This window comes from Antrostomus carolinensis, unplaced genomic scaffold (assembly GCF_000700745.2).
Source record: "Antrostomus carolinensis isolate BGI_N321 unplaced genomic scaffold, ASM70074v2 scaffold8610, whole genome shotgun sequence".
NCBI lineage: Eukaryota > Metazoa > Chordata > Aves > Caprimulgiformes > Caprimulgidae > Antrostomus > Antrostomus carolinensis.
This window is the reverse complement of record NW_010287686.1, coordinates 1-27,523: the sequence shown is the minus strand read 5'-3', so window position 1 is coordinate 27,523 and position 27,523 is coordinate 1. Positions and strand designations below refer to the sequence as shown.

The 27,523-nt window shown below is 37.6% G+C and overlaps 1 protein-coding gene across 1 annotated transcript in view; it reads right to left on the bottom strand.

Annotated features, from left to right (window-relative positions):
* The window catches only part of GPCPD1 (glycerophosphocholine phosphodiesterase 1), a gene marked incomplete at its 3' end in the record, with an annotated part of 22,898 nt that extends 2,803 nt beyond the window's left edge, over nt 1-20,095 (bottom strand). The window contains 8 exon segments of the mRNA XM_010163808.1: nt 2-93; nt 1,279-1,525; nt 4,244-4,367; nt 5,645-5,686; nt 7,603-7,678; nt 14,168-14,252; nt 15,120-15,204; nt 20,047-20,095. Coding sequence (XP_010162110.1) covers nt 2-93; nt 1,279-1,525; nt 4,244-4,367; nt 5,645-5,686; nt 7,603-7,678; nt 14,168-14,252; nt 15,120-15,204; nt 20,047-20,095 — 800 coding nt within the window.
* Between the last annotated feature and the right edge of the window lie 7,428 nt (nt 20,096-27,523).

Below are 27,523 nucleotides of genomic sequence, written 5' to 3'. Positions count from 1 at the left end.
TCCAAGTTCTGCAATTGTGGATGACAGGAGGCAGGCAGAACCTACATGACCTGGGAGCGCATCACCTTGTACTACCTTCTCACCTAAATCTTCCTAAAAACAAAACAAAAAAAACAGAACACCTACTGTTACATGTAGGGGAGAATCCTAAACAAACTCTTCTTCCTTACTCCTTCAGGAAGATATAAATAGGCACTGATGTAACAGAAATGTCTTGTGTGTTACAGAAAACACTAATTTCAGGCTAAAAATTGTTTAATGTAATGTTTAATGTGTGTTGCAAAATTACAATCAGGAATATGAAATTGTTGATGGAAATCTACAAAAAAACTTATGTACCTTTGTCTTTGAAAACTCTTAGATTTTATAAAGCTTTTCAGATCAAAATTGCGTGAGCGGAACAGTCTGTCTTCTAAAAAGCCCATGTTTAGAACAAAGATGCACGGGAATAATATATATGCTTAAAGTAACTCCTGTATTCCTTTGCAGGGAAGGAGGAGGGCAACTAACATGCAGAATGTGCACTTAACCATAATCAAATTCAGGAACTACGTAGCCACTTTAGAGTTAAGAATGTAAGTGATCTTAAGGGCATTTTTAGACCAAAGAGAGCATGCTTACAACTTTCTTCTGCATAAACAGTATAAAGAGACAGAAGTTTTCTTTTAAAAGGACTTGGAATATTAAGATCTTTCAAGGGAAAAAAAAAAAAGGCAAAATAAGAGATGCAGTAGTGAGAATCTGCAAATATCCAGTTTTAATTTGCATTAGTTAATTCAGAGAAATCTTTTGCTTATAATATAAAAATTAAGATCAAGTCATTGTAACCTAACTAGTTCATATACACATTGTTCAGATTCAGGAAGGATAAGCACAACTTAGCTCTGAAAAAGGATAAAAATTAAGCCAAGTTAACTCCATGCAGTACTGCACACTAAGATTTGAGTCTAATTTGTACTGACTTCTACATAAGCAGAAACCACAAAGCTTCCTGTGTCATATTGAGAAGACTCGATGTGGTTTAGTCGGGGACTTGTCAGTGTGAGGTTAATGACTGGACTGATGACCTTAAAGGTCTTTTCTAATCTGTAATTCTGTGACTCACAAAACCCTTCTGCAAACTGAGGTAGTAGCTAATAGTCTCATAATTTGTTTATACAAGTCCAAAACATGAAGAATATCAGACAATAGCCCTATCCCAACCGAAATCTTCATGGTAATTGACTCTTAACGCCCAAAGGCAGACTGTAGTTGCTTCTCAGTGGTAAAGAGACATACCTCAAAGAAATCAAAGATTAATTCCAAGTTATCAGGCTCCATGGTTTGTATTGTGTATTCTAACCATCGGTCTGGCTGCAAAGCATAACCACAGTCTGGCTGAGAGTGTCGACATTTATATTCGTTGTTACTTATTAAGGAGAACTCCACAGTGTTTGCCATTTTCTGAGGGACAGTAGGGGACGTTTTTTCTTGGCCCTCTTCGTCATCCTCATCTTCCTCTAGGCCTTCTAGAGTCAATTTTACTCTGTTCAACCAGAAATACAAAACAAATGGTTAAGTCACGGGAGTTTCTTTGGAAACACTAAAGAATTAGGAAGAAGCTTGAGCAGAAGCTCATACAACACATGGAATCTTCTCAACACCATCATCTACAGGACAGCACTCTATACAGTGGGACCTCACAAGAGTCAGTTTGCAGCTGTTGTCTAAATCTTATTTTAGTCAGATTTAAGTGCTCAAGTCACTTCTAAAACTGGAATTTAGGTAAATGTGAAAATTGTACTAGTGCTCTGAGAAGCAGCACTCCACCAATTAGCTAACAACTTGGGCTGCCAAATAGAAAGCCTTTTTCCACAGATAGATACCTATAATGTTGAAAGGCTAGTGAAAAGCACTGAAAATGGCAGTAACCATCAAGATCGACACTTGAACTTTGGTGGCTGCTAAGCGCACACACACACAACTAAGTCTCTCTGAACACCCATATGGCAAATCAATGTATTCTATTAGACATAATGAAAATAGTCTTGAGTAATCAGCAAGTCCCTTGAGAAATCCTGAATTATTATTTATAAGTAATTGGATGCAATTTCTGAAGAATCCTGGACTGAGAAGAATAAGCCTCTCTAAGACTCAGAATTTGTTATTATACAGAACAAGCCTTCCACACAGAATGAATTATGCAAGTGATGGAAGCATACATATGAGTAATCCAAATCCCTCTCTGAATCATCTAAGCAGTAGATGTGATAAAGAGTTATCATTTAGTTAGATGCCAACTTGCTAGTAAAACTGAAGTTGTATCTCAAAGAAACAATTACAATCATAGAAATCCTTTACACTAAGTTTGCATTCTTAATACCCTCATAAAAAAAAAAGTCACAACACACATGCTCCACAAACCTGAAAAATGACACTGCTATAGCAGGCAGCAGTCACAGAAACTACCTGGGCGGATCTAACTCTTTAGGCAGGATGTGGAATACAGAGTATCTAATGAATGCAGCCAGCTTATCAAGTTTGGATTTCAACCATCTAACTTAGACAAGGATCAGGCTTCAGAAATGGCACTCTCTCTACCTGCTATAAAACAAGGTAAGAGAAGCAAAGCTCTCGAGAACAGGACATAGGTATTTATTTAATGGAACATTCTTCAGTGAGAATGAAGTTTCCCCTCATCAGAAGAGTTGGAAGCAAGGCAGGAGAGAGAATTAAAAAAAAAATAAATCAAGTGTCACACCATCAGAGTAAGGCACACAGTACAGAAGTAACTCCCAGGTTAACTGAGTGATTTATAAACCACTTTGACAGTGGTGTGCTGGAAGTTGCTCATACATTACAAGCTCAAAATCTGATTTCTAGCAATTAAATACAAAACTGTTTGGGGTTTTTTTAATGTTTTCCATTAAAGAAAATAAGGAACTATAATCTTTTCCAAACAAGAAGATGGGTTGTATGCAAGGAGTGGGAGAAAACACTAGTAGTCTTTCAAAGGCTCTGAGAACTCCTGCTCCCCTCTTTACTCTTACTCTTGATAAGAGTAACACATGGCTAACATATTACCAAAAATTGCTGTTGTACAAAAGCACTTTTGCTGCAGATTGTTTGTAGTAACAATCATCACACAGTCAGAGATGTGTCAGGCTCTAGTTAAGGAGGAGAGGATTTTACATGTGTCTATTCTTTCACTGTTTTACAAAAAAAAGACAGTGAAAGATGCAGAACACAAGCCCACACCACACAGTACTACGTGCTGGGATAAAGTTTGGCAACCACAGAGCTCCAAAAAACCCCCTGGCAGGAAGGTAAGGGGCTGGACGGGAGGAAGGGCAAGTAAGAGAGCAAGCTCCAGATCCCAGAAATCCAAGAAGTGAAGGAGATCAAACATGTGGGGCAATAGCGTGGTCCTCAAAATATCAGGACTAAAATACCCACTTCTGTCAGTCAACTGTGCATTTATAATAACATCTGCTTTTTGAGACACCTCTGCAGGTAAAACCACCAAACTGATCTAAACAGATTAGAGAATGCTATTATCTCCACCATCCATGTTGACGGGAAATCTGTAATGCCAGTGGAGAATTAACCATACATTAAATGGAGAGAGTTCACTTTGGTTAGGAGAAAAAGTAATAAGCAACAAAAAACCTGGAAGCCTTCTCCCTTTCCTTTCCCCCAACTTCCACTTCCATTCTGCTCTTTTTGAGAAATTAAGGGGGAAAAGAAAACAAACCAAAAAAGAAGAATAAAACTCTCGGAAAAGATAGCAGAGACCTACTTAAAAACACTACAGTTCCAGCCAAGAAGCAGGAAACACCAAGGCAAGTATGGGATAAGTATTTGTGAAACCAACCTGTTACCTAGTGATGAACTTGTGCTATCACATGTGCTTTATAATTATTTAATAGCTTCATAACTATCAAAAAGGCAAGAGGTGAAGAGTATTAAGCCAGCAGTGAAATGAGAATAGCTTTGTTTGGCTGTTTGTCTTCCTTTGTTGAAATAGAAGAAACTCTCTTGACGCTACATTATAATAAAATGAGGTAGCTGAAACACACCGCTGACTTAATGTTACCACCATGTTTTCACAAAAGTGCTTAAAAACCTGGAAACTGGTCTGATAGTAAAACCCTATTAGCAATCCAAAATTAACTTAAAGGTTACATTAATTAAGTAACAAAGAACCACCGGTATTGACAATTAACATGAGACAAATTGCAAAGTGAGATGAGGAGGTTCTTACCTAAACCTTGATGTTTTAAATTTCTTCTTAGATATCACTACAGGTGGTTTCTCAGAATAATGCAGACGTAATCTTATTTCCGTTTGACACGTCAGCCACCCAGCATCCACAGTTTCAATACCATCTATCAAAAATTAAACAAAAAGTAGAAGATACTTTAATAATGTATTTTCTAAGAGGAGATCCAGACAGTTTAATATACAAAATATAAATCCCATTGCTCTGATACCACCTTCCAGACAATCCTCTTCATCACCAGCCTTATTCAATAGTATTTCCAGAGCAATTGTTGAGGGTGTCCTTTCTCCTGTCTTTTCTGAACTACCCAGAGTAGACAACAGACACTGCACTTGTTTGCTGGCTTTTAAGGGCATTAAATAGGAACAGTGATCCCTGCCAGTTTTGAGTGTAAACTGACTGCAGGAGAGCACTAAGTATTCCAGTATTACATTTATTTATGGTATCAAGGGCTAAGTTAAGTCTCCAAAGGCAGACACGATATTCCCTTGTCCTGTGATGTCTCAATACATGGAATAATACTGACAAACTCAGAAGATTCATAGGTAACTTGAGAGTCCCTGTTTCTACTGAGATACAGGTGTCAAATTAGCTCATCATCATCAAAAAAGCAGCATAAGTCTGTAGGACAGGATATAGCAACAGATATGATGGGAAAACAAAGAGTGGAGGAATGTCTTCAACCTCACCATCAAGACAAGGAAAGCCTACAAATAAGTTGCCCAGAAAGCAGAAGCTGCCAAGACCAGGGGCTGAAGCAAACCCTGCCATTTTGAAGAATTTCAAGCAAAATGTATCATTCAGTGAGAATGTGAAGAAAAAACAGAAAAGCTTTGAGACAAGATGTATGACAAAGAGTTACCTCAGGCGCCACCGGATTGAGCGTTAAGTGAGAGATGGGTCAGAACTGCCAAGAGTGAGACACATGCACACACAAGAACACGAGGTTTGAGCTTATGAGAGGTTTTGGCACTTATATACCTAACTGAGGAGGCAGACCTATTCAGTGTAAGTGCTAATTTTTTTCTAGGTTAGAAGAGTTTTTTCTAAGGCTAAGTTTTAGAAGAAAGCTATCAGTCTATTCTCTATTTCCAAAAATACACGCTCATGATCTAAAGTGTGCAGGTTTCAACCTTTAACACCAGCACACTGACAATAGTTCAGCTCTTCCTACCAGTCTTCCGTTAAGATTAGAAGAGATTACAGCCTGAGTATGAATTCACAAATGCTGGATACAAAAATAACCATATAAGCAGAAAAAAAGCAATCACAAACAGGCAATTCCTGTCAAAACTTAGTATTTCAAAATATTTGTCAACTATAACACAATCTTGTTAAAATTAAATACATGGTAAAGAGTAAAGGTCAATATATCTCACTTACTACGGATTCCGAAGTATCCATCGTCAATAGTAATTTCATTTTCTAGAATTAAAAGGAGGGGGGGAAAAAAAAATGAAAGAAACTAATTAGTGTTCACATTATAAAGAATCATCACCAAGTTAAATTAATTCTACTTCTCTACTTCATTTCTAAATAGTATATCTAAGAAAAAAGCAGGAAAACTGAAACAGACAAAAGAATAAGCATGTTTATTGCAACTTTCTACACAACTTTGTCCCAATTCATGCTTTTTCTTAGTTTCTGCAAGAAAAACCAATCAACACACTAAATGCCACAAGATGTTTTTACTTGAAGTAACCTGAACTGAGAAAAGCAAGAAGGCTGCACAATTTCCTAGTCTGCTGCAGTATTTTGCTGATAATAACCTACATCTTACTAGAATCTAAGATGTTTTTTTCATTAGTGTCAGACATTAAAGTTTTTTGCAAATATACAGGAAAGCTGTCCTCCTGCACATTTATAGCTACAGCTTCTCTAACAAGTTAGTCACAATTAAAATGCTTATTCTGCCCATGTGACAGAAATCAACCTAGGATGAAATGCTCAAAACGCTCATTTCACACTTACTTTTATCCTGTCCAAAGTTTTAATAACTGAAATCTTAAGGCACTAAGTAAATTCACCACATTAACAGGACTGCAGTAGTCTAAACAAACTATACATTGCTCAAAACATAAATCTTAACAAAATTTTGTCTCTACAGCCATTCATATATCTTCTTTTTTTTTCCCCCCCTAAGAAGAATCACGGGCCTGCCTTTAATTTTTAATACCTCTACAGCCATTCATATATCTTCTTTTTTTTTTCCCCTAAGAAGAATCACAGGCCTGCCTTTAATTTTTAATACCCAGAGGCAACAATTTAGGATCATAATGACCAAATGTTATCATCCTTGTTTTGCTGCATTTTCTTAAAGACTGCTTATGGGAATTACTTGGGGAAGAAAAATAAATCTGAACTGTTTGGAATGAAGTTATTCAAATTTAGAGATAAAGTCTAGACCCTAACAGAGGGGAGGTTGCTTCCCTAATTAGTTACTGACATATATAGAAACGTAATTTTTACAGGAATAGAAACAATTCACTAATTCAATTGAAATTAGAAAAAAAAAGGGGGAGGGGTGAACACATGATCATGGTACTATTCATGATTAACAAACAGCTTCTTTAATATCAGCTTTTTTCTAAAAGACATTCTTTCAATGCATCAGAAGATATTTAATAGATGTAAACTCTTAAGTGCAGAAGAAACAGCATTTTTCATATCCTAGGAAAGACAGTGCATAAAACATGCCATCCCATAGCAGCATACAAGAGATCTAAATTACAAGCTACATTCAAAGGTTATTTCAGTCATTCTTAAAAAACAAACTTTTCCCCTGTTCAGGAAAGCATTAGGAACTTGTATGCAAGTCTGCATGCCACCTTTTCTTCCAGCAAAATAAATTTCTGCTAAATTGCCGGGTAAATAATTGCCCATTCACATTTCTATTTATATTAGCCCATTTACTTACAGAAGCCTAATTATGAATTTTTGCTTTAAAATTTTACTAATGAAATAGGAATTAAATAAAAACAGCAGTGACTTCACACCCTCCCCCCCACATTTTCTCTGAAACAATAATATGGATCCTTAGTCTCAAAGGATTAAATTTACAATAAATTATTACAATTCCAAATGAATTTAAAAAAAACCCCAACCCACAACATCTTAAGGATGGCAGGAAAGAATTTCACATCCACTCCATTTTTAAGCCACTTATTTACAGATATATTTTGAGAGTAAGGCCCATGTTGTGCAAAGACAAAGTTTGTATCTCCAGCACATTAATAAATTTCAGTATTTTAAAGTTATAGTTATCATTCCCTCTAAACCAATGTGCAGCATATTAGCAGTCTTATGCATATGCCTCAAACAGATGCAGTTGATGCCCATACCTAAAGGGGTAATTGATCGTGGTTGTAGATGAGTCTCCCACGTGTGCACTATGACTTCGCAGGGACCATCGATAGTCTGTAATTTAAAAGTTAAATGTCTGCAATAATCTCTTTTGTTATATCTGATTTTCTACCCATGAAGCTGTTTGGGATGGTTGTGAACGAAACTTACAGATTTAAGAAAGAAAAAAAGATGAAGGAGAAGAAGGGGGAGGAGGGGAAAGAAAGAATATGAAAGAGATAGAAAGAAAACAGGTCAGGCTCATTTCTTACCCCTGCAACTGCTGATGACACTATCTGGTGTGTCAAGTCACACTACACATGACAAAACTTGTGACAAAGTCTGACAGAGTGGAACCATTACATGGAATTATTAAATCTTTACTGTGAATAGCGACTCCACTTCAGTCTCCTGATACAAAACCCAAAGTGCCTCTGAACTCATTAGCTGTGCTTTCTTTTACCTGAAGATACTACAGCAGTGATTTATGTAAAAACATCCCACATCTCAATTTCAAACAGCACAAAGCATCTACTCATGCAGTTAACAGCTGCAGGGGTGGGTTCTCCCTCAAATTTGCTTGACTAATTGAAAGTCTATAAAACAGTTATTTTAGTTGTGGTACAGAAGAGCAAATTATTTACCATTAATTAAAACATAAATACTTGGAATTTTGCTGCCTCAGAACAAAAAAAAGACACTGATACAATCCAATCGGCCAGCAGCGAAGCCCCTCCAGTCTATTCCATTTGCAGCAGGATAAATTAGATTCTTCCATCAAAAAATTACTGTCCCCCAAAAGCCTACATTTGTTGACAAACATAGCCAAGACTCTCATAATCAGAAGAGTAATTCAATCTCTTCTTTCAGAACAATATACATTTGGAATAGCTTTCTGTGTTGAAGTTTTTAGCTAAGCACTTGCTAACAACAGGAAGAACATACTCAGCCACCCAAACAAATTTTAAGTTTCCCTTAACATTGCATGGTTGTTACTATCAGCCATAAGAACCACTCTCAAATACCTGCAGAGTTTGTCATTTTGGTGTTTTGGGCTTAAGTAACTCTTATTTTTCAAAAGATTTGCTGCTGTTGCCCACCTGACTCATATAAGCTCCAATGTCAACTTGTCCGAGTGCTTCAGGTTCTTGTTTAGATTTCAGATCAATAGGGACATCCAGACAAGCTTCAAACTCAGCAGTGTCCTTACACAGTGCCATAACATTTTGTCATCTTACAGCTCACTGAACAAATTCTTTAGCAGCAGATGGGATTTCTTGACATCTATCAAACACATTTAATCTACTGTGCTTTTGGATGAGTTAACAGCAGATGCCAAATATTTAAAAAATGTTCAATAAAACGAGTTTTCTCTGTGAGTCCAAGCTAAAAGCAATTCATTTTTTCTGACAAATTCAGAGGCACCTATACTTAAAGGTCATGCCAGAATAAAATACATATGCTTAAAGTTCTGCTTTAAAGATAGAATGCATGTAAACATAGGGGAAAATAAGATGATACCATTGTTTTCAGTTTATTCCTGTTATAGCTCAGTTTTAATTCCTGTCTTCTCTGCTGCTGCCACCGTGATAGCTCTTAAGGACTTCTAGAGAAGTAAACAATGAGGTTTCTTCTCCCCTTCTTTCACAGTGGATCCACACCTGCATGTCACAATCTCAGTTTCCAAAGCTGAAACCTGTGTTTGCCAGTGGGGAGGTTACCATTTCCTAACACCATGCGTGCCTGCAAGCTCGCCAACAGCGACTCCCATGAACACACACAGAAGTTTTACCTTGTGAACCTGGGGAATGCAAGTCTGTCCTATCATGGATTAAGCTGTTTTCTTCAAAAAGTTTGTTCTTGTAGAACCCTCCAACATATTGTATTAAAATACCACTATCACTTTATTTATTACACTATTGTAATTGTACATTTTTATTTTGGGTTCTGAAATAATGAGTAAGAATTTGAGTAACATTATCCTGACAATAAGATAACCACATGCTGGATACATTCAGCAAAATTTCATCCCCTTGAAAGGAATGCAGTGAACTGATTAGGGATTTAATCCCAGGAACCCTCAACACTTTCTGTGCTAAGAATAGCCAAGGCAATCAACCTGGAAAAAAATGGCAATGGGTCAGAGAACAGGTACAGACATGACTGAGAGCACTGTCACAAACCCTGCTCAGACCTTCTTTGTGTCTATAGGCATTTAAATAATCTAAGATGTTTTAATTACATGTAACAAAAGCCATTGTTACAATGAGGTTAAAATCCTGGTGGAATTTCAGTGGCATGTACTGACCACATTTGAACAACAGCCCAGCCAGCTCAGATCAGCCTGTAGTGGAAGTTAATGATGTGCCATCAATATTCAGCGTATGTTAACGTTATCTGAAAACTCAGCCTCTGCTAGGACAGTCTTAAAAGGGCACCTATCATAATGTCACATCAACCATCCCAGTGGGCAGGACACTGAGATTATAGGAAGTGGCACTGCATGGCATGGATCCCTCTCTACTAACACACAGAATTTTAATTTTTATTTTTTTTAAAGCAAATACATAAAAACTATGATGTTTGATTTATATTTAGCTGAACATCTGACAATTTTAAGGCTCTTCAAGGATATTCAAGAGTCTTCTAAAAACAAAGTGAAATCCTCTTACATTGTCAAAAGCTGGAGGGTCCCCCAGTAGTCAGACACTTTTTAAATGAAGGGTAAAAAGCCCATGTAACAATGTTCCAGAGATTCAAAACAGTCTGATGCACACTGTGCATGAAGTGCTTGGGTGGCTCAGTACAATTAAAAAACGAAAGTACTTCTATAGATGTTTAAACGATTATTTAGGAGGTCAGTTCCAAAATCCCTGATCCAATGCAACACAACAGAGTAGGCATTAGGGGGGGAAAAAAAGACTATTTTAAAAACACCACTCACAACTACATTTATCCAACTGCACATTACTTCTTAAAACTGTTTCAAGAATATTATTCTACTTCAAGAACATGAAACAGCTACATGAATTAGACTTAATTGCTGATGCTGGATTTCTGACAAAAATCTCTCTGGCTTTCTGTACCATATGAGAGACAATAATTAAGCACAAAACCAAACAACCAACCAAAGCCATTCAGTCATCGTAACTAATTTAGTACAGCAAGAGCACAGAGTGACCCATCAGGAAGTACTGGGCTAAACAGAGATTTTACAGCTCTAGTATTTCTGATTTAACATACAGATTAACACACAATTTGCTATCTCAGCGCAGTCACGGCAGACGTGTCCCTTTGTTATTATCAGGTTAACCATGGGTCTAGCAAAAGCTTTCCTAAGGCATTCCAATGGTAAAGAAATTACTGAGCCTAGACCTAAGTTTCACCTTTAATTACTACATTGCAGGTACTAAATGGAATTGATTTATTTACCTTTTGGAAAAGTAAGTTTAAGTCTCCTTTGAAACCTCTGTAATTAAGCAATATTCTCACAAGTGTGAAAAATGTTCATCAATACAATTTTAAAGTCCTGCTACATGCACGGATAGTTTAGTTATTTCACACTTTGCTTGAAAGAAATAACCCTAAACTTGCATGCTTATTTACTGTTGGAAAAATAAATATAGAATATAGCTTAACAGAGTAAGGTATGTATTTCCCTTACTAAGGTTTCCAAATCTGCATCATGCAAACAATACGGATTAAAGCATTCTGCTAAAAATATGATATATACAAGACTTAAATTCCAGCCAAGGGGGTTTTTGTCCTCTCCCTCCCCCTCAACAAACAGAAGGTACATGTAGAATAAAACACAGGAAGATCCTCACAGTAAGGTCATTGGTACTGGCCTATGTTTAAGAAGACAAAAAACCTTGAGCAAAATAGTTTAAATTACTGTCTTATTTCATCAAGTGTATGCATTCACTTTTCTTTTAAAATGCTTAAGATCACTCTTCTGTTATCATCAAAATGCTTACAACATGGTAAAAGCTCTTGATATGCAGGAGCCAAGACTTGCACCAATTTTACAGTAAAATGTTCATTGTATATACATTCATGTATTTGCATTCCTATAAATATTCTATAAATTTTAATATACTATGTATAAAAAAATATGCTGTTTACATAACCACAATCTGTTAACACCAAAATGCTTCAGTGCAAGCCAACTAACAAAACAAACTTCCCTTTAAGCAAAATAATTTAACTGAGATCAAGTGATGCCTTTTTTTTTTAATGGGAGGTGAGAAAAATACTTTTACTTGTTTTTGGTTTTTTCCAAAATGTGAATTATTATATGTATTGTCACATCTAGTCTGTAGCAATATTTTGGATAATATGAGAACTAGCATTTCCCTGTGTAAACATGTATCTCCCTCAGCTTCACCAACACATCCATCTCAACCATCTTCAAAGATGCAGCTGATACAGAAAGACAGGGAACAGTAACTTCAGCTGGATCTGTCTTCAGCATGATTTACTCAATTATGTGATGTCAAACTCATGTATTCAGGCTTTAATATATATTTAAGACTAAATACGTATTTAAGTTGTCCTGTCACAGGTCATGACACACAAAATTGCACGGATATAAAAAGCTAACAGTGCCTGAAGGATCATATACTGCAAGCCTATAAAATCCAGATTAATCACATGCAATGCCTAATGAAAATAATTACTGAAATAAGTGTTCAGAATAATTTATCTTAGAAGTATATTTTCCTTAGAGTTGTTAATATTAAAGGCCTCCATCTACTGTCTCATTTGCATTATACTGTGCATTACACTCCTGTTAGAATGAAGGGAGCATGCTTTTTCACTGTTCTTCAAAAAACTGACAAAAAGAAGAAGAAAACATTGTAGCTGGAATTCTTTCCTTCAAAAGACTGTATGTTATGAGAAATAAAGTCCTGTGCACTTAACAGGTACAGGCTAGACACTGCTAAGTGGATAACCACATACCCTAGGAATTTATGTACTTTGTTTTGTGCGGTTATTTTCTTTTTTCCTCCTTTTTATATACAGTAGCTCTTTATGCTGGTATTCCATAAAATTTATACTTACCTTGGCAGACTCTGCATCACACGGTACATAGAGCGTGCACGATACAGAGCACCTACTTAAAGAAACACACTCACCAATACATATTGTAAACTTTTTTCAAATAATAAAAGGGAAATTGTGTTGCCTGCAAGCATATGTTCTGCTGATCTGTTCTCACCAAGTGTGCTTTTCCTAGTGTGCTACTGCTTACATTTTAAACTTACGGGCATTTGAGAGAAACAGACTCTCATCAGAGCTGCTAGGCTGTAAAAACTGATCTACTTCTGGCCTCAGAAAAAGAAATCTATTATTGGCATTCTCTTCTTTTGCCTCAGAATGACAATTTAAACATCAGTTTCTGATTAGACTGTTTCACATGCTGTAATGAAAAAACAGAATACAGTCTCTTATGTTTCATTTAAGATCAGCATCCTTCACTGAGATGATACTTCTGTCAAATATTTGTTTCAGTGAAAGAAAGGCTAGTCCAGCTGACAAAAACTTGCACACTCTTGACAGTAATTTTAAAAACTTAAAAGATATAGACCAGCTGATTCTGTAACTCCTTTGCACATTTACAGGCTTCATAATCTCAATTTCTATGAAGAACTAAAGCCCAGGGTGAATAGCTATAGGATATTCATAGGGTAAGAAAGACAGCAAAGATAACTAAGAAATAACCCATTTAAAGCTATCATTTGGTATTAAGAAAAACAGTTAGAGAGAAGTTGCTTATTTTCCCAAATTAGTCCAACTTTTTCTGGATGCAGTCTCATCCCTAGTCTGAAGAAGAGCTTCCCTCTTACCCTAGGATTTCTACAGATTGCCACATACATTCAACTCACATGCAACTTGGACATCAAAACCTGTAAAAACACATCTGTGTCCATCTCTTGGGTTTCCCCTCACCCCCCACTCATGCAAATACCTATATACTAAACCTAGAGAAAACACTGGGATGTCCCATTCCTTGTTTTACCTTTCCACTCCAAGAGATTAACATGTGTTAATTACACAGCAAATAATACTTCCCATGCTTCACCAAAAAAATTTGCAGTAATTTTAAAAACTGTAGATTAGGCAAATTTAAATACACCTGCTCACACTAACCATTTTTCTCCTGCTATCATTTGCTTCCATGATAGAGATGCTTGCCCTACAGAAGTCCGTACTCAAATTATAAATGTAAAAGTTATTACAGCCCCACTGTATGCAATGAGAACTTCACCATACCATTTAAGCTTTATAATAATGTCAGGCATTTCACTAGCACTGCAATTCTTAAAACACTAACACGAGTAAAAGAGAGAAGAAAATTTAACAAAAATAATTAAAGTTAATAGCATATGGTCATGTATTTCCAGAAGGGAAGTCGCTTGTATTTCCACAAGTGTTTTAATCTTTCATATGTTGCAATTTAAAATTTATTCAAGTTTAACTCCAAAAATCCTTTTTACTTCAAATAAGGGAAGTTTTTTTACTAGGGATGAGTCAGCTTAAAATAGAAAAGGTTGTACATACCTTAGGTTCTAGGAAGTACCCTTTAAAATACCGATACCGAACAGGAACTCCTCTAGGAAGCTCTACAGTAGCTTTCCATAATTGACTGTGGGGAATAAAAAAAACAAAACCAAAAAACAAACCACAAAATAATTTCAAGATACAGCCTAACAGCCACCTCAGACATACATCTGTCCTAAGTCATATCCTAAAATAAAGCTTAGTGTATTGGTGCAAGAAAGGTAACAAAGTAACTTAGCCAAACACGCACAAAGCACGGTAAATACTTAAAAGTGAAATTGCACTTTCTAACCCACAGATCTGAGTGCTCTGATGCAGCAAGAATTCTCACTCTCATTTAACAGTTGGGGAAAAGATCATTAAATAATTCAAGGACTCATCCAAGATTACACAGCAAGTCACTGAGAGAATTATAAACACCCTGCAAGCCCCGTTTTCCTGCATCATACAAACAGCCATAGGCAGGGCACCATTTTAAGAAAACACTGAGTTTTCCTGATGTATTTAAACCTCCTTCATACACACTCATGTTTATATACACACAAACCACTTCAGAGTTTTAATGCAACTACCATTTTAAATATTCTTCTCATCTCTTCAGCCACAATAATAACTTGCAGAGGTTGAAAAGAAAGTAAATATCTCCTATAACTTGCTGTATAGTTATGGGACTGAAAATTATCCACAGCAGTTTCTTATTCAAAATGTCTACAACTAAACTACTGAAATACGCTACCCAGAATGGTAGAAGCATCAGCTGTAACTACAAAAGGATAACCAAGTTAAACATTTCCTCAGACACATTCCTAACCATTCAAAATGTCCAAGGGCAACACACAAAGTTCTGAAGAGTTTTACTAGTAGTACGTGTAGCTCAAAGCCAGAATAAATTTGTTACTCCAGAACTCCAGCTACTTCAAAGGGAACAAATAACAAACCAAACTCAACTCACCGATCATCAGTTTGGAGGACCACTGCAACTTGTGGATTCCAATTTCCCAGAGCACTGCAGCTCCCACAGATTGCAAAAACCTCTCCTAAAAAAAAAACAAAAGAGGAAAAACCCCACAATCATCATTATTCAAATCCATATGGAATTAATAAGTACAGTCTACATGGCCAAACCTTCAAATATTTTAAATACCTATCCAAAATCCCTCTTTTTGGTTCAGAAAGGAATTCTGGCCCTCATCCCTAAAACTACAACTGTTATTTCTGTGTTTTCTGTTTAACTGTGTTTTTTTCTCCAACATAAAGAAAAGCCTCACTGAGAGAAGGACTACTGACAAACCCAGCTCTTAAAAGGGTTGGCTTCCAAATCCTCCTGCAGCATTACTGTTCAAAGATCTCTGCAAATGCAGCCAGCAGATTTTCACTGTAAAATGCTTAGCCAGATGAACCAGTTTTTTTCCTATATACTGTACAGAGTTTATATATATATACACACACACACACAGGTTAACATATATGTCTAAAAATATAACTCTCTGAAATTCATACCAATAATCTAGAAAGCACAGACAAATAAGAGGTTGCTAGCATCATTATCAAGATAACACATCCATTTAATTTTATTCCTGGGAGAAAGAAAATTATTTTTCCTACTGTGCTTTCCGTTTTTTATTGGATATAAAAACATAATGTTGTTACACACAAAAAAGCAAACAAAAAAACAAACACAACATTAAATTGTCAGACTCTGCCTACCATAATGCATACATACATATGGAAAGAACACAAAAGATTACAATTGTATAAGAATGTTTGATTTTGGGATATCCAGGAGTTAAAGTTAACCTCACAACTTATCCTTATTTTTAAAACAAAACCTATATATATGTACACAGACATATGACTAAGAACAACAACAATCAGTACAAATGGAAAGAACAAATCAGTATATTGATTTTAGAGTTTCAACAATATTTTTAGACACAAGAAAAATATCTGTTGTAGAAGGAGAAAATGTATAGTTTTTAAATTGTATTTATGTACCATCTGCTTAACCTTTTAGCATTCCTGTGCAAAATGTAAGAACTACCAGAGTATTGGAGCAACTTCTAAATAAAATGTAATTAAAAAAAATTGTGTTTACTTCAGCTTCTAATAGGAAATGCCTAAAAGTAAAGTTGCAAACAAAGCCACCGTTAAGCCAAAGCAGACATGAAGTTTAGCTAAAGTTAAATTAGTCCCTAGCATGGGGGGGAGAACATTTACTTCAGCTTCTAATAGGAAATGCCTAAATGTAAAGTTTCAAACAAAGCCACCCTTAAGCCAAAGCAGACATGAAGAATTTTTGCTAAAGTTAAATTAGTCCCTAGTATGGGGGGGAGAACGATAAAACCATTTGAGATAAAGGGGAGCAGGTATCCAGAACCATCCTGTAGGCTCCATCAGTAAGAAAAACAAGGATCAAACTGATAGCTGCAAACCCTGAGATAGTAAGAAAAACAAGGATCAAACTGATAGCTGAAAACTCAGAGAGTTAGAAAAGTATCAGTCTTAACAAAAGCAAGATACAGGTATTGGTTGTGATGGGGATCTCGTGTTCTCAAACTGGGAAAGCAGTAGCAACAGTGTTGGAACCACAATAATCTGAAGATACAAAATAGGCAAGCTACATACAACAAAGAGAACACTAACTTTTACTAAGCCAAATATCACAGCTGGAACTTCAAGTCTGAAAAAACAGTTTTGAGGATGTAGTTACACCTCAAACTGTGTCCTTTTTTTCCAGCTAAACAGGGTAATCTACTAAAACACAGATTGGTTTCTCACCTGGTTTGTTTATGAAAGAAACCCCAGCAGACCTAGAGGTTGCAAACAATTTACAAAAGCCAGAAATTAAGATAATTTGTTCCTAAAAACAGCTTACTGAAATAATTTTTGACAACATATTGAACTACAAACCCCCCCTTTTTTTTTTTTATAAAATCTATGGTTCCATTTCATGAAAGAAAAAAAAAGTCCAAGCTTTTTGGATGCTCAGTGTAAGCACAGAAGTGCAGACACAAATCAGCTGTATGAGTACACTTACTATGCAATTAACTGCACACAACTGCCTACATCAGGTGCTTTACCTTTTTCATTCTGTACCAGAGCACATCATGGGTTTTTTTTTTTTTGCAAGGGGGAAGATAAATAAATATGCTGAACACCACACATTAGAATTCATGACTGGACATATTAAAAGAGTAGTTAAAATTATTTTAATATCCCCTTAAAATAGAAGCATTTAGTACACCTTGGTGTACCTGCCAGCCACTCTCTGAAGTGCCAGCTAAATTATATTCCTCCTAGTAGCAGCTAGCCAGAATAGCTTTCTGGTCTTTTTTTTTTAAACAAACAAAAATGTGTGAACGTTGAGTGAGTACTTATCACTCAGCAAAGTACAACACACAAAACACACTATTTAAACAAGATGCCCAGCCACCCTTAAACTCACTTCAACAATTACATTGCAAGGCTGAGTCATGATTTGTAAAATGCTGCTTAAATAATCCCAGGAAATGCACAAGAGAAGTGTATGATAAACTGGAACTGCCTTTTCAAAGGCAATTCTAAAACCAGTGGGGTTTTGGTTTCCATTCACACACACACACACAGAATCACAGAATGTTAGGGATTGGAAGGGACCTCAAAAAATCATCCAGTCCTCAACTTCTTCCCCTCCCCTCGCCAGGGAACCCGATGCTGCTGCTGGCAGAGCTCCTTCAGCTGTGGCAAAGAAGAAACTACTCCAGGCCTTGCACCGGGTCTCAAAGCTTGGGACAGCCTCACCCATGTCACAGTCTCTCTGCTCTGGCCAAGCTCTGCTGGAGCAGAATTCGTGTGGACAGTTGTGAGCTAGAAGCTCCACTTTTTAATTTCATAATAGCTAATCTTTGGCTGCCTAGCAGTCTCTTGTTTTGGGACCGTGTCCTGATGAAGACCTAAAGGAGTCACAGTCAGTAACCAGTGACCCTCTTCCTTCTGCTAGGATGAGGCAAAAATTAAGCACCCCGTGTCACAAATATGCAAAAGCTTATGTCAGCATGTCAGGTTTCATCACCAGTGTGACTCCAGAAGTGGTTTGGTTAGAGGGAGTGAGTCAAAGCATCACTCCTATGCTGGTGATGCCCTTTCACCCTCTCAGTTAGCCAGGAACCACTGGCTTTGACATCAATGGGAAGGGACAGTGATGAGGACACAGGGAGCAGGTTAGCACTCAAGGTGAGGAGGATTCTTGTCTCACCAACTAACTACTGACCACGGTGATCTGACAAAATCAGTACATGACGCTTCTAAGTAAACTGGAACTTTTCTGTTTGCAGAACTGCTGACAGGTCTGAAATACTATCTCTCTTCTTTCACAAGACTGCATCTTGCCACTGCTGCATCTCAAAGCTCTTCTTCCCAGTCAAAACCAAGAGCAGCATATTGTCATAAGCAGAAGCAACCACCTGTGTCACCTCGTTATTCTATACACAGAATCCTGGAATTGCCTCAATTGGGAAAGACCTTTAAGACCATTAAGTCCAATCATTAACCCAACAGTGACCAGTCCCCGACTAACCCATGTCCCTTAGCACTATGTCTACACAACTCTTCAGTCCCTCCAGGGATGGGGACTCCACCACTGCCCTGGGCAACCCCTTCCAATGCCTGAGAACCCTTTCAGCAAAGAAATCCTTCCTCAGATCCAGTCTAAACTGTCCTTGGCCCAACTTAAGGCCATTTCCCCTCATCCTGTTATTCTATACATATACAAGTATTTCCAGGTGATTTTTTGTAATCAGTCATTGAGGTAGGATCTAGTTCTCCCTAATCCTATTTTTTTTTCCCCGCAGATATTACCAGTAAAAGAAAAAGTTACACATGCAAAGTTAACTTTGCTAGTGACAGTGCCATCACAACAGTGTAAACAGGGCAAAAAGAACATGGCTTGCAATACTCCATTACACAGCTACACCAGTGCTTTATAGCCTTATTTGATCTACGGTCAATTTATTCTTGAATGTTAAAGTTTTCTCCAGAATGCTACAAAAACACTACTCCTTACTAAAGGCTTCATGTCCACATTGTGTGTCAACATTCAGTTCCCAAATTCCCAATCAAACAGAAGACAGGAGAGGTCTAACGTGGGGCAGATGTCAAAACTTTCAAGATGTGTTTTTATCATTCCCCCCCCCCCCCCCAACTATAACAGACACTTATACCATCTGGTATCTGTCTGTAACAGGAACCTTGACAATCTGTGCATGTTCCCACATTCATCTGCTTCTGTTAGGCAACCACCAATTGTTTTTTTGGTGACCTTCCTTCAAAGTTCCTAAAGATGAAGATCAAAGTAAAAAGCACCATTTATCAACACTGAATCTTGGTGTTCTACATGATCTTACACCTTGTGTTCCTCATTTAGATTACAGAAGTTACTTTTGCCCAGAGAGAATATTGAATTAAGCTGCATATTCTTCCTGTCCTTAACTCCTAGTCGAGGTCATATGTTGTTATGGAGAATTTTCAACAGGGATGTAGAGAAAATAAAAACCAGAACAAACACATCAGTGCATGTCTGACTATTGTGGTCCAGAATGAAAATACTTGTTTCTATGGAATTAAAAAGTTACTACAAACAGAACAATCAACCATATCAGTTAGCATCAAAATCTCTAGCACAGTATGAAATTGTTTTTTGAAGAAAAAGGTAAAAGCCAGTTCCCAAATCTCATTTTCAAATTCCTATGTGAAATTTCTTAATATATTTTACAATGACTTCTCACTTTCACATTTGAACTGATATATTCTTTTACAGAACAGAAAGACAGCCTTTGAACATTCTTCTATTCAGTTCTCTTCTAGCTGAAACATATAAAAAGGAGAAAGCATGATTTGGGTACCTGGTACTGATGGTCCTCTTACTTCAAAAGTGACTTGAGAAGAGGTCATACTTGCAGAACTTTTGTCTTAGGATACTCAAAATCTCCTACAGTGGGAGAAAAAAGATAGAACATTTCAGGAGCAATACATTTGTTGCCGTCTTAAGTAGGAGGAAACACAAATCCCACCACTTACAAGGAAGCAAGCCACTAGTGACGTTACTGTTTGAGTGAGCAGTAAAAACAGAAAGCTCTTTAAAACCAGCAGGAGCCCACAGAACAGCATCCAGCTGCACAAGACACTCCTGCAACACTGACATGAGAAAGACTACTAAATCAAACACCACATGCAAGTATCAACACCATGCAGCATCCACCAGCCTCCAGCTGAGATTTTTCAAAAACCTGTTTTGACTAATTTTGCTCCCCAAAATGCCACTGGAAGTTATAAGACATTTAAGACTAGGACCTTTGGCAAGCAGTAACTTCTGACTGTCTCCCTATGTTATTCTTCAACATCCTTTTCAAAACACAAGAGAGGTTTCATACACAAGCACCTTGAAGGAAAAAGGGGAAGAACCCATGAGAGATGACAGCTCTCTGCTGTCACAGGCAGCGAGTTGTTCATTCCATCAGACTCTGCTCCACTACTAAGACTTCCAGCCTTTTCCATGGAGCACCAGGAACTAAGAAGCACCAAGGAATCTTCAAAACACCACAGCAGGAAGGGACTGCCTAGAGCCTCTGTAGCCAGGACAGTTGGAGAATTCACCCCACTTCTGTTTTCTACCCTCCTCCAATACACAATAACTTGACAGGAAAAAGCAGGCAGAATCCCACTCTCTCCGTTACAGCAGAAACACTATTGATGTAAGATATCCTTTAATTTTATTTATGAAAGTAGTAGTCATATCAAAGTCTAAGTCTAGATGTTGTTAGACTGTCACCACCCCAAGCATATTCCTTTGGACATGGGTTACAAAGTAATCACACTAATTATATTCAGAATGAACTTCACAACGCTCTCTACTAATTCATTTTGTCAATATCACTGTGGGCTTTTTTAAAAACCAAGCAAGTACAACGTTTTTATTACTATTGTTGAACAGAACAAAAAGCACTTTATTTCAGTACACTGTTGGTCACCAATCCTTTAGGAACAGCTTTAATAATAATGACAAGAAGAACTAACAGCATTGGAGAGTAATCTACCTCTCATCAGCTCTACTACAAGCCCTTGCCTTCAAAGAACACTGGGTAGTTTAACAGGAGCCTTGAAATGAAGAAAATCTAAAGTCAGATACCAAGCAGAAAAAAACACAGAAGAAAGCTCATAATCAACCCCCATTCCTCCCAAAGTTAGCTGAGGTCTGAAGTTTAAACACCCACGCTTTTCTTCTGCATATTAACCTCCTCCTCTCAATCTATTCCTTTTCTATTGCTGCCTTTACTTCTCATTCCTTTTTCTCCTCCTTATTTCCCCTCTCTCCATGTCAAGTGAGATGACTTTTCAGTCATAGATGTTTCTGGTCATATATTGCAATTCTGCACGTCATCTTTTACAAGTAGCATTTCTGTAAATGACAAAATCCCAAACTACTGAAGCTAATAATAACTGAGGTGAATAAACAGGAATTCCACGAAGGGCACACCCTTTATGATCTTTGTCGTGTGTGTCTGTATGTTAACAGTGACACATTCTAGCATTTATTTTTAGCAGTTTATTTATAGACACAGAAGCACAGTGGTGAAACTAAAATTGGACTTGTGAAACTGGTCCAGTACGACACCAAAATCTCAGTTTGAAGGCACTAGTGTGTATTTATGATGACACTGAACAGTTGAGGGCCTTGGCTGTGCTCCCCAACTGTCCTTGCTTGGGGACCCCTTAACTGAAAAGGTAGAGAAGCCAAAGTGGGGATTAAGCAGGCAAACTGCCTTGCCAAAGACCACGAAGCAGGTAAGTGACAGCTGAAGTCTAAATCCAGTTTCCCAAAGCAAGAACAGGCTTCTGCCTTGTAAAAAAAAGCTGTTTTCAAAGCCAATGCAACATGACTCAAAACTAAACATAACGAAAACCAGCAAGTGTGTCTTACTCCTAATTAATTAACTACCCATCCATTTCTAGAGAAAATCTGAAATCCTGTTATTCAGGCAATAAAGTTTTTAGCCAACCTTGTAAAAATTCTGTGTACCTACCTGCAAGACATTTATGGGCTTTCTAAACTGTCTAGCAAAATAATATTACTTTTCTACATAACATTTCTTTATTGTAAGGAGATTTGGATAAACTGACTTTGTAAAGTTGACAAAATTCTGCTCAAAAGGTATTTTATCTTAAAGACCTACTCAACCTGCTCAAGAGATGTATATCAGGAGAAGAAAAAGTCTACTGTACATCAAACACAGGCATGATTTTTTCTAGCAGAACTGCAGCTACAGATGTGGCACTTAAGATTCATGTTTAGGGTCAAAGCATTACCCCTCATTTTGAAAAAACACCTTTTCTAGCAGAGCATTGCATGTAAACATACAGCAAGGATAAAAAAAAATAGATCTGCTTTTTGTTAATGAATCAAGCCTATGGTGTCTATTATCATGCACTTATAAAGCATTCTGTACTTTCAAGATGTGATAGGAAAATGTTTTATTTAGGGGAAAAAAGTCTGATTTAGAGAAAAAAAAATGCTGATGGTTCCTGAGAAGAGGGAGTAGTTTAATTCCCAGAGAGAATTTCTTCCCAAGAAACTCTAGATAATCAAATCCTCTGACCAGTAGGTGTCAGGCAATCTTTTAAACACTATGCTTCTCCCTTCGAACTTTCAGTACAGGACAGATGACAAAGAATAACAAAACCCTCTCTGCTCCCCACACCTGAAAAGATGGACTGTTTGGGAGAACGGAAAGAACCCTCAGCTCAGAGGGGTCATAACTGTCTGCTCAGGGAAACCGAGTTAGAATAGTTACATTAAAAACGTTAAATGCTTCCCAATCAGCAAATATTAACAAAGTCAAGTGAGCAGCTTTACAAACTAGAAGCCCTTGTGTCACAACGGCTTTTAAACCTTTGGCTACAAAAGAATTAAAGCTGAATTCACATCTAGTGCAACTACATACATTCAAATGCTTGTCTGGGGTGTAAACAACTGCTCCTCATCCCACGTCCTGCTTCCTCCCTTGGGTCAGCTTTTATGGACTGCAGCTACATGCAAGCAAGCAACCAACACTTGAACCTCAGTCATTTCTTCACAGGAAAGAGAGGTCCCACCCATGCAGACATTCACACAATGGTATCAGCACTACACTAAAAGAAAAGTGCTTCTCTACCTAGAGAGTATCACTTTCACAACAGAAACATGTTCTTTCACCTGGCCATGTCACAGTTGAAGTCTCTCTCACGCTCTCCTCCTTTCGCAAAGCAAACCCTTACCTTTCACAATCTCTGGAGGCTTCCCAAGGAGATGGTGACTGCTCAGCAGCAGCACTCTGAGTGCTGGGGCTGTACTGACCTGCCTTCAAAAGCTTGACTCAGGTAACCCTGCCCATCAACCAACCAACCTCACTGTATAAAACAGGCTGTCTGCAAGGCTTCCAGAGCAGGGGCAAGATCAGCAACCGAGTAGGTAGGGTCATGTGCAATTTTGGTTCCCCTGCCACAAGATAAAGCTCTCCTCATGGTCTAAGATGGAAAGAAAGGCAACTGGGAATCTTGCAATTTCAGAAATCCACTTACTTCCCTTCATACATCCAAAATAAAAACAACAAACACATTTTAAGCACAGTATCCTGCAGGCTGAACAGAAGAGAAAATGTACTCTTTGTTCTCATACTGCCTGTAAAGCTTTCCATCCACAATTTTCTCCTCCTCATGGGCACCCAAAGGAGTACAAGAGTGAGAGGAGTTAATGTACTTCCCTAAATAACAGGGAACTGGAGCTCTCCCATCCTGATCCTAGAAGGGCACTTCCAGAAGATGCAGGCAAACAGCCATGAACCCTTAAAAGCACTTGGAAGAAGAGACATTTCAGACACTCCTTCTGGCGTAACACAATCAACCGCTACTGGTGTATCACAAAATATCATAGCTTTCCTCTAAAATGAGGTAGCAAAGTTCATCATGGATGGGGAAGATCAAGATAATTTTTGGTTGGAGTCAAAAGATACCAGAAGATGGACTTAATTTAATAATTCCAAGCTGGAAGTTCATGTGAACCTTCTGGTTTACAGATCTAATGATACATAAAACCCCTTCACAGTCCTTCAGCTTTAGTATATTATTTCTACTGCCTCTCCCCCTTGATTTCCTTAACCTTTCTGATAAATTTTAGGAAGTATTGGTTGTTTGCTGTCCCGTATCTTATACTCAGTATTGCAGGTTTAGGTAAACACACACCAAGTAATCTGGGACAATCCTGGAATATAACAGCCTAGCTTGCAAGCACTGAGCAAATTTCAGACTCAAAAATCCACAGCATTCATAAAACCAGATTACATACTCTCTCTCAGTACAAGTGAGACTTTTTTTAATAGCAACTCAAATAGGTTCCTGAGGCTCCGATTTCTAATGCTCTAAGGGCAAGGTTTGAGACAGGCTTGAAGTACAATGCGATAACCTTCTCCTACTACAGACATTTAAAAGCCTGAAGACCTTGAACTTTTTTTTGTTGTACGGACAGAAGGCTTTCAAAATCAAGCAGGAAACACTTTAGGCAACAATATGAAGAACATATCTGAATGAAAAGCTGACTTTATCAGCTGTGAGTTGGCTGTAAGGGCTGCAGAACGGTTGGTTGTACTTAGCACCAGAAGGAAAAAGATGCATTGATATCTAATAGGGGAAGAGAGGAGAGACAGAGAGGCCAAGCCTCAGGAAATTCTACCCTAGCTTTCCAAACTGGGGGGCCCCACAGGGAAGATTTCTATTGAAAATAATCTGAATTCATAACAAAAACAACCCCAAGATTAAAGGAGAAGCAAAATGCTGCTCTTCCAGTCCGTAAAGGAATCCAAAGTTCTGCAGGTTCTCTCCTCTCTAGGATGCATCTAAACCAACTTCATTTAAGCTCCTAGAAGTTAGATGACCCAGATCATTTGAGACCTTGACCCTTCGCACAGACTTTGTCTCTTGAGGATCATCAGTATTTGCCAGCATGCTGATGAGAGAGCCAAAAAGCAGCAGACTTACCTCACAATATACTATGTTACATTTCTTCTCCCCCCTGTTATCACCCAAACCCTATCTAATAAACTATTAATAAAAGTTCCTGATGTAGAGCTATCATCCCAAACCTCTCTTGTGTGACACTATGTTTAAGGATGACTGGCTAATAAACAACACAGACTTTTTCAATGAGGGTAAAACACAGCTTATAAAAGTACCTTTTTAATGGGTGATTTTAATTTTTTTTAAGATATCCAGGTGTATATATATTTTTTTTATAGGCACTTCATGGGATTTTTCAAAGATAATGAGACAAACAATTAAAATGAGACAGCTAGGCACGCAGGTGCCATGATATTCCCATAGAGCATTTTAATACTTTCAAACACCTGGTTCTTAATGTAAAAATATTTTAAACTGCTATATTACTGAATTTTCTTAAGTTATCTGTAGAAAAATAAAGATCATCTGTGCACAAACAGGCTCTTTCACACTGTTAGAGCACATTTCATCACAGACCACACAGTGCAGACTACTGTTACTACAGAAAGTAAACATATGCTCAATTATTTCAAAATACTGCTTGTTTGGGGGGGTTTTTTTTGCATATAAAGATCAAAAGGGCAAGGACCATAATGCTGCAGTATTTTTGCTTTTATTTTTTCTGCTTTTAAGCAGACATCCTCCACCTTAAAAGTGCAAACTCATGAGACCTATCGACATCAAGGAGAGGTACAACTCCAGCCTGAAGCAAGGGAAAGGTGCCACAGTCCCATGTTGGCAGGGGCAGGGTCAATGCAGGGCACCGCAGCCCCCTGCACCCTCCCTTGGGAAGAAGGTACTGTACTTACATTTTTAAGACACAGTTTTGTAATTTTTACTTACAGCCTTAGACTCTAGAGCATAAAAATATCATCTCGTGCTACTTCAGAGTATACCTTTAATATTTAAATGATACCTACTCAAATCCATTTAAACTTGTAGTATGGAGAATAGATTTTGTTGCCTGTGGTTGCTCCTAACAAGGTATCAGAAGATTTATAAAGTCCACCTACAGTAAGAAATTAGGGATGTAATAATTAAGTAACAATAGCTGACAACACCTGGATTTTAGAACAAGGTCAGAGGAGATGCTTGTCAGGACATTCACTCTAACAACTAGAGGAGAATTTTTAGAAACAGCATTACAGCATCCACTCCTTCATTTTCACCCTAACAACCAGAACGTTCTCCTTGCCCCCTCCTTTCCCCCCACACCTGGACTGCGTGAGAAAGGACGGTCACAAAGTCAGCAGCTCTCTCATACTGCATTGCAGTGTTAACACCGGGCAGAAAACAAACTTGTATACGAGATTTGGACATGCTGCTGCGATTCAGAGGCAGGAATTTTACCAACAGGGTTATGCTGACATTTAGAATGAAGCAAAGCTCAAGTATTGTATCTGAAACAGCATCACATTAGTACATAACAATAGAGAAAAATATCTTTAAGATGCTATTTTTGGTATCAATTTAAATACCCATTTGCAACGCCCAGTTATCAAACGCAAGATCCTGGCATATTATGTTCACCTATAATGAATCTGCTTTGTTTTAAATAAGAACTTAACTGTTCTCAGCATTTCTTACCCATGTAGCAGACTCTTCTCTCTTAGCTATGTCACAGCAGTTTTGCAGACAGTTCTTGAAGAAGACAGGAAGTCTTTTTGCAAGTAAACCAGAAAAGCCACAGTTTGATTTCTCTTTGCTCAGGTGTTGTTTGTTACTCATGTGTGTGGCTGACAAGATCTTAAGCAGGTAGTAATTTAGCTCTTTGTGATGATACTAAGGTTCCTCACTTAGAAATGACAGGGACAAACAACACTTAAAACACTCCCCGCAGCTCTTGGTATTTTAATACAACAAGAAAAAAAACTTTTAAGAAGGTTTTTCAGAGCTTGGATCCATTTTATTGAGGAGCAACTTGCTTTACTAACAGACTAATTTTGCAGCGGTTTAGACTAGCAGCTTCTATTCAAGACAGTGTTTCCCTGATTTTTAGTATTTTCTTATTTTACAGGCAACAGTGAGCGACGTATATATAATAATCTATAAGGAAAAATATCTTTTACACTAAAAAATAATTCCACTTATCAACTATTTCAACCTCCCATTAACATCTACAATATTCTGAAGGCTAATCTCCACCTAACTGTGCATGCTGTAATGAATTTAAACACTAACACCCTGCAAGACAAGAGGGAAATGAATCTGAGCCTCCTGCAGCCTGGTTAGGAAGCAGATAATAAAGTTAATCCCGAGTTAGTTGTCTTACCGGCCCGTCTGAGACCGAGAACC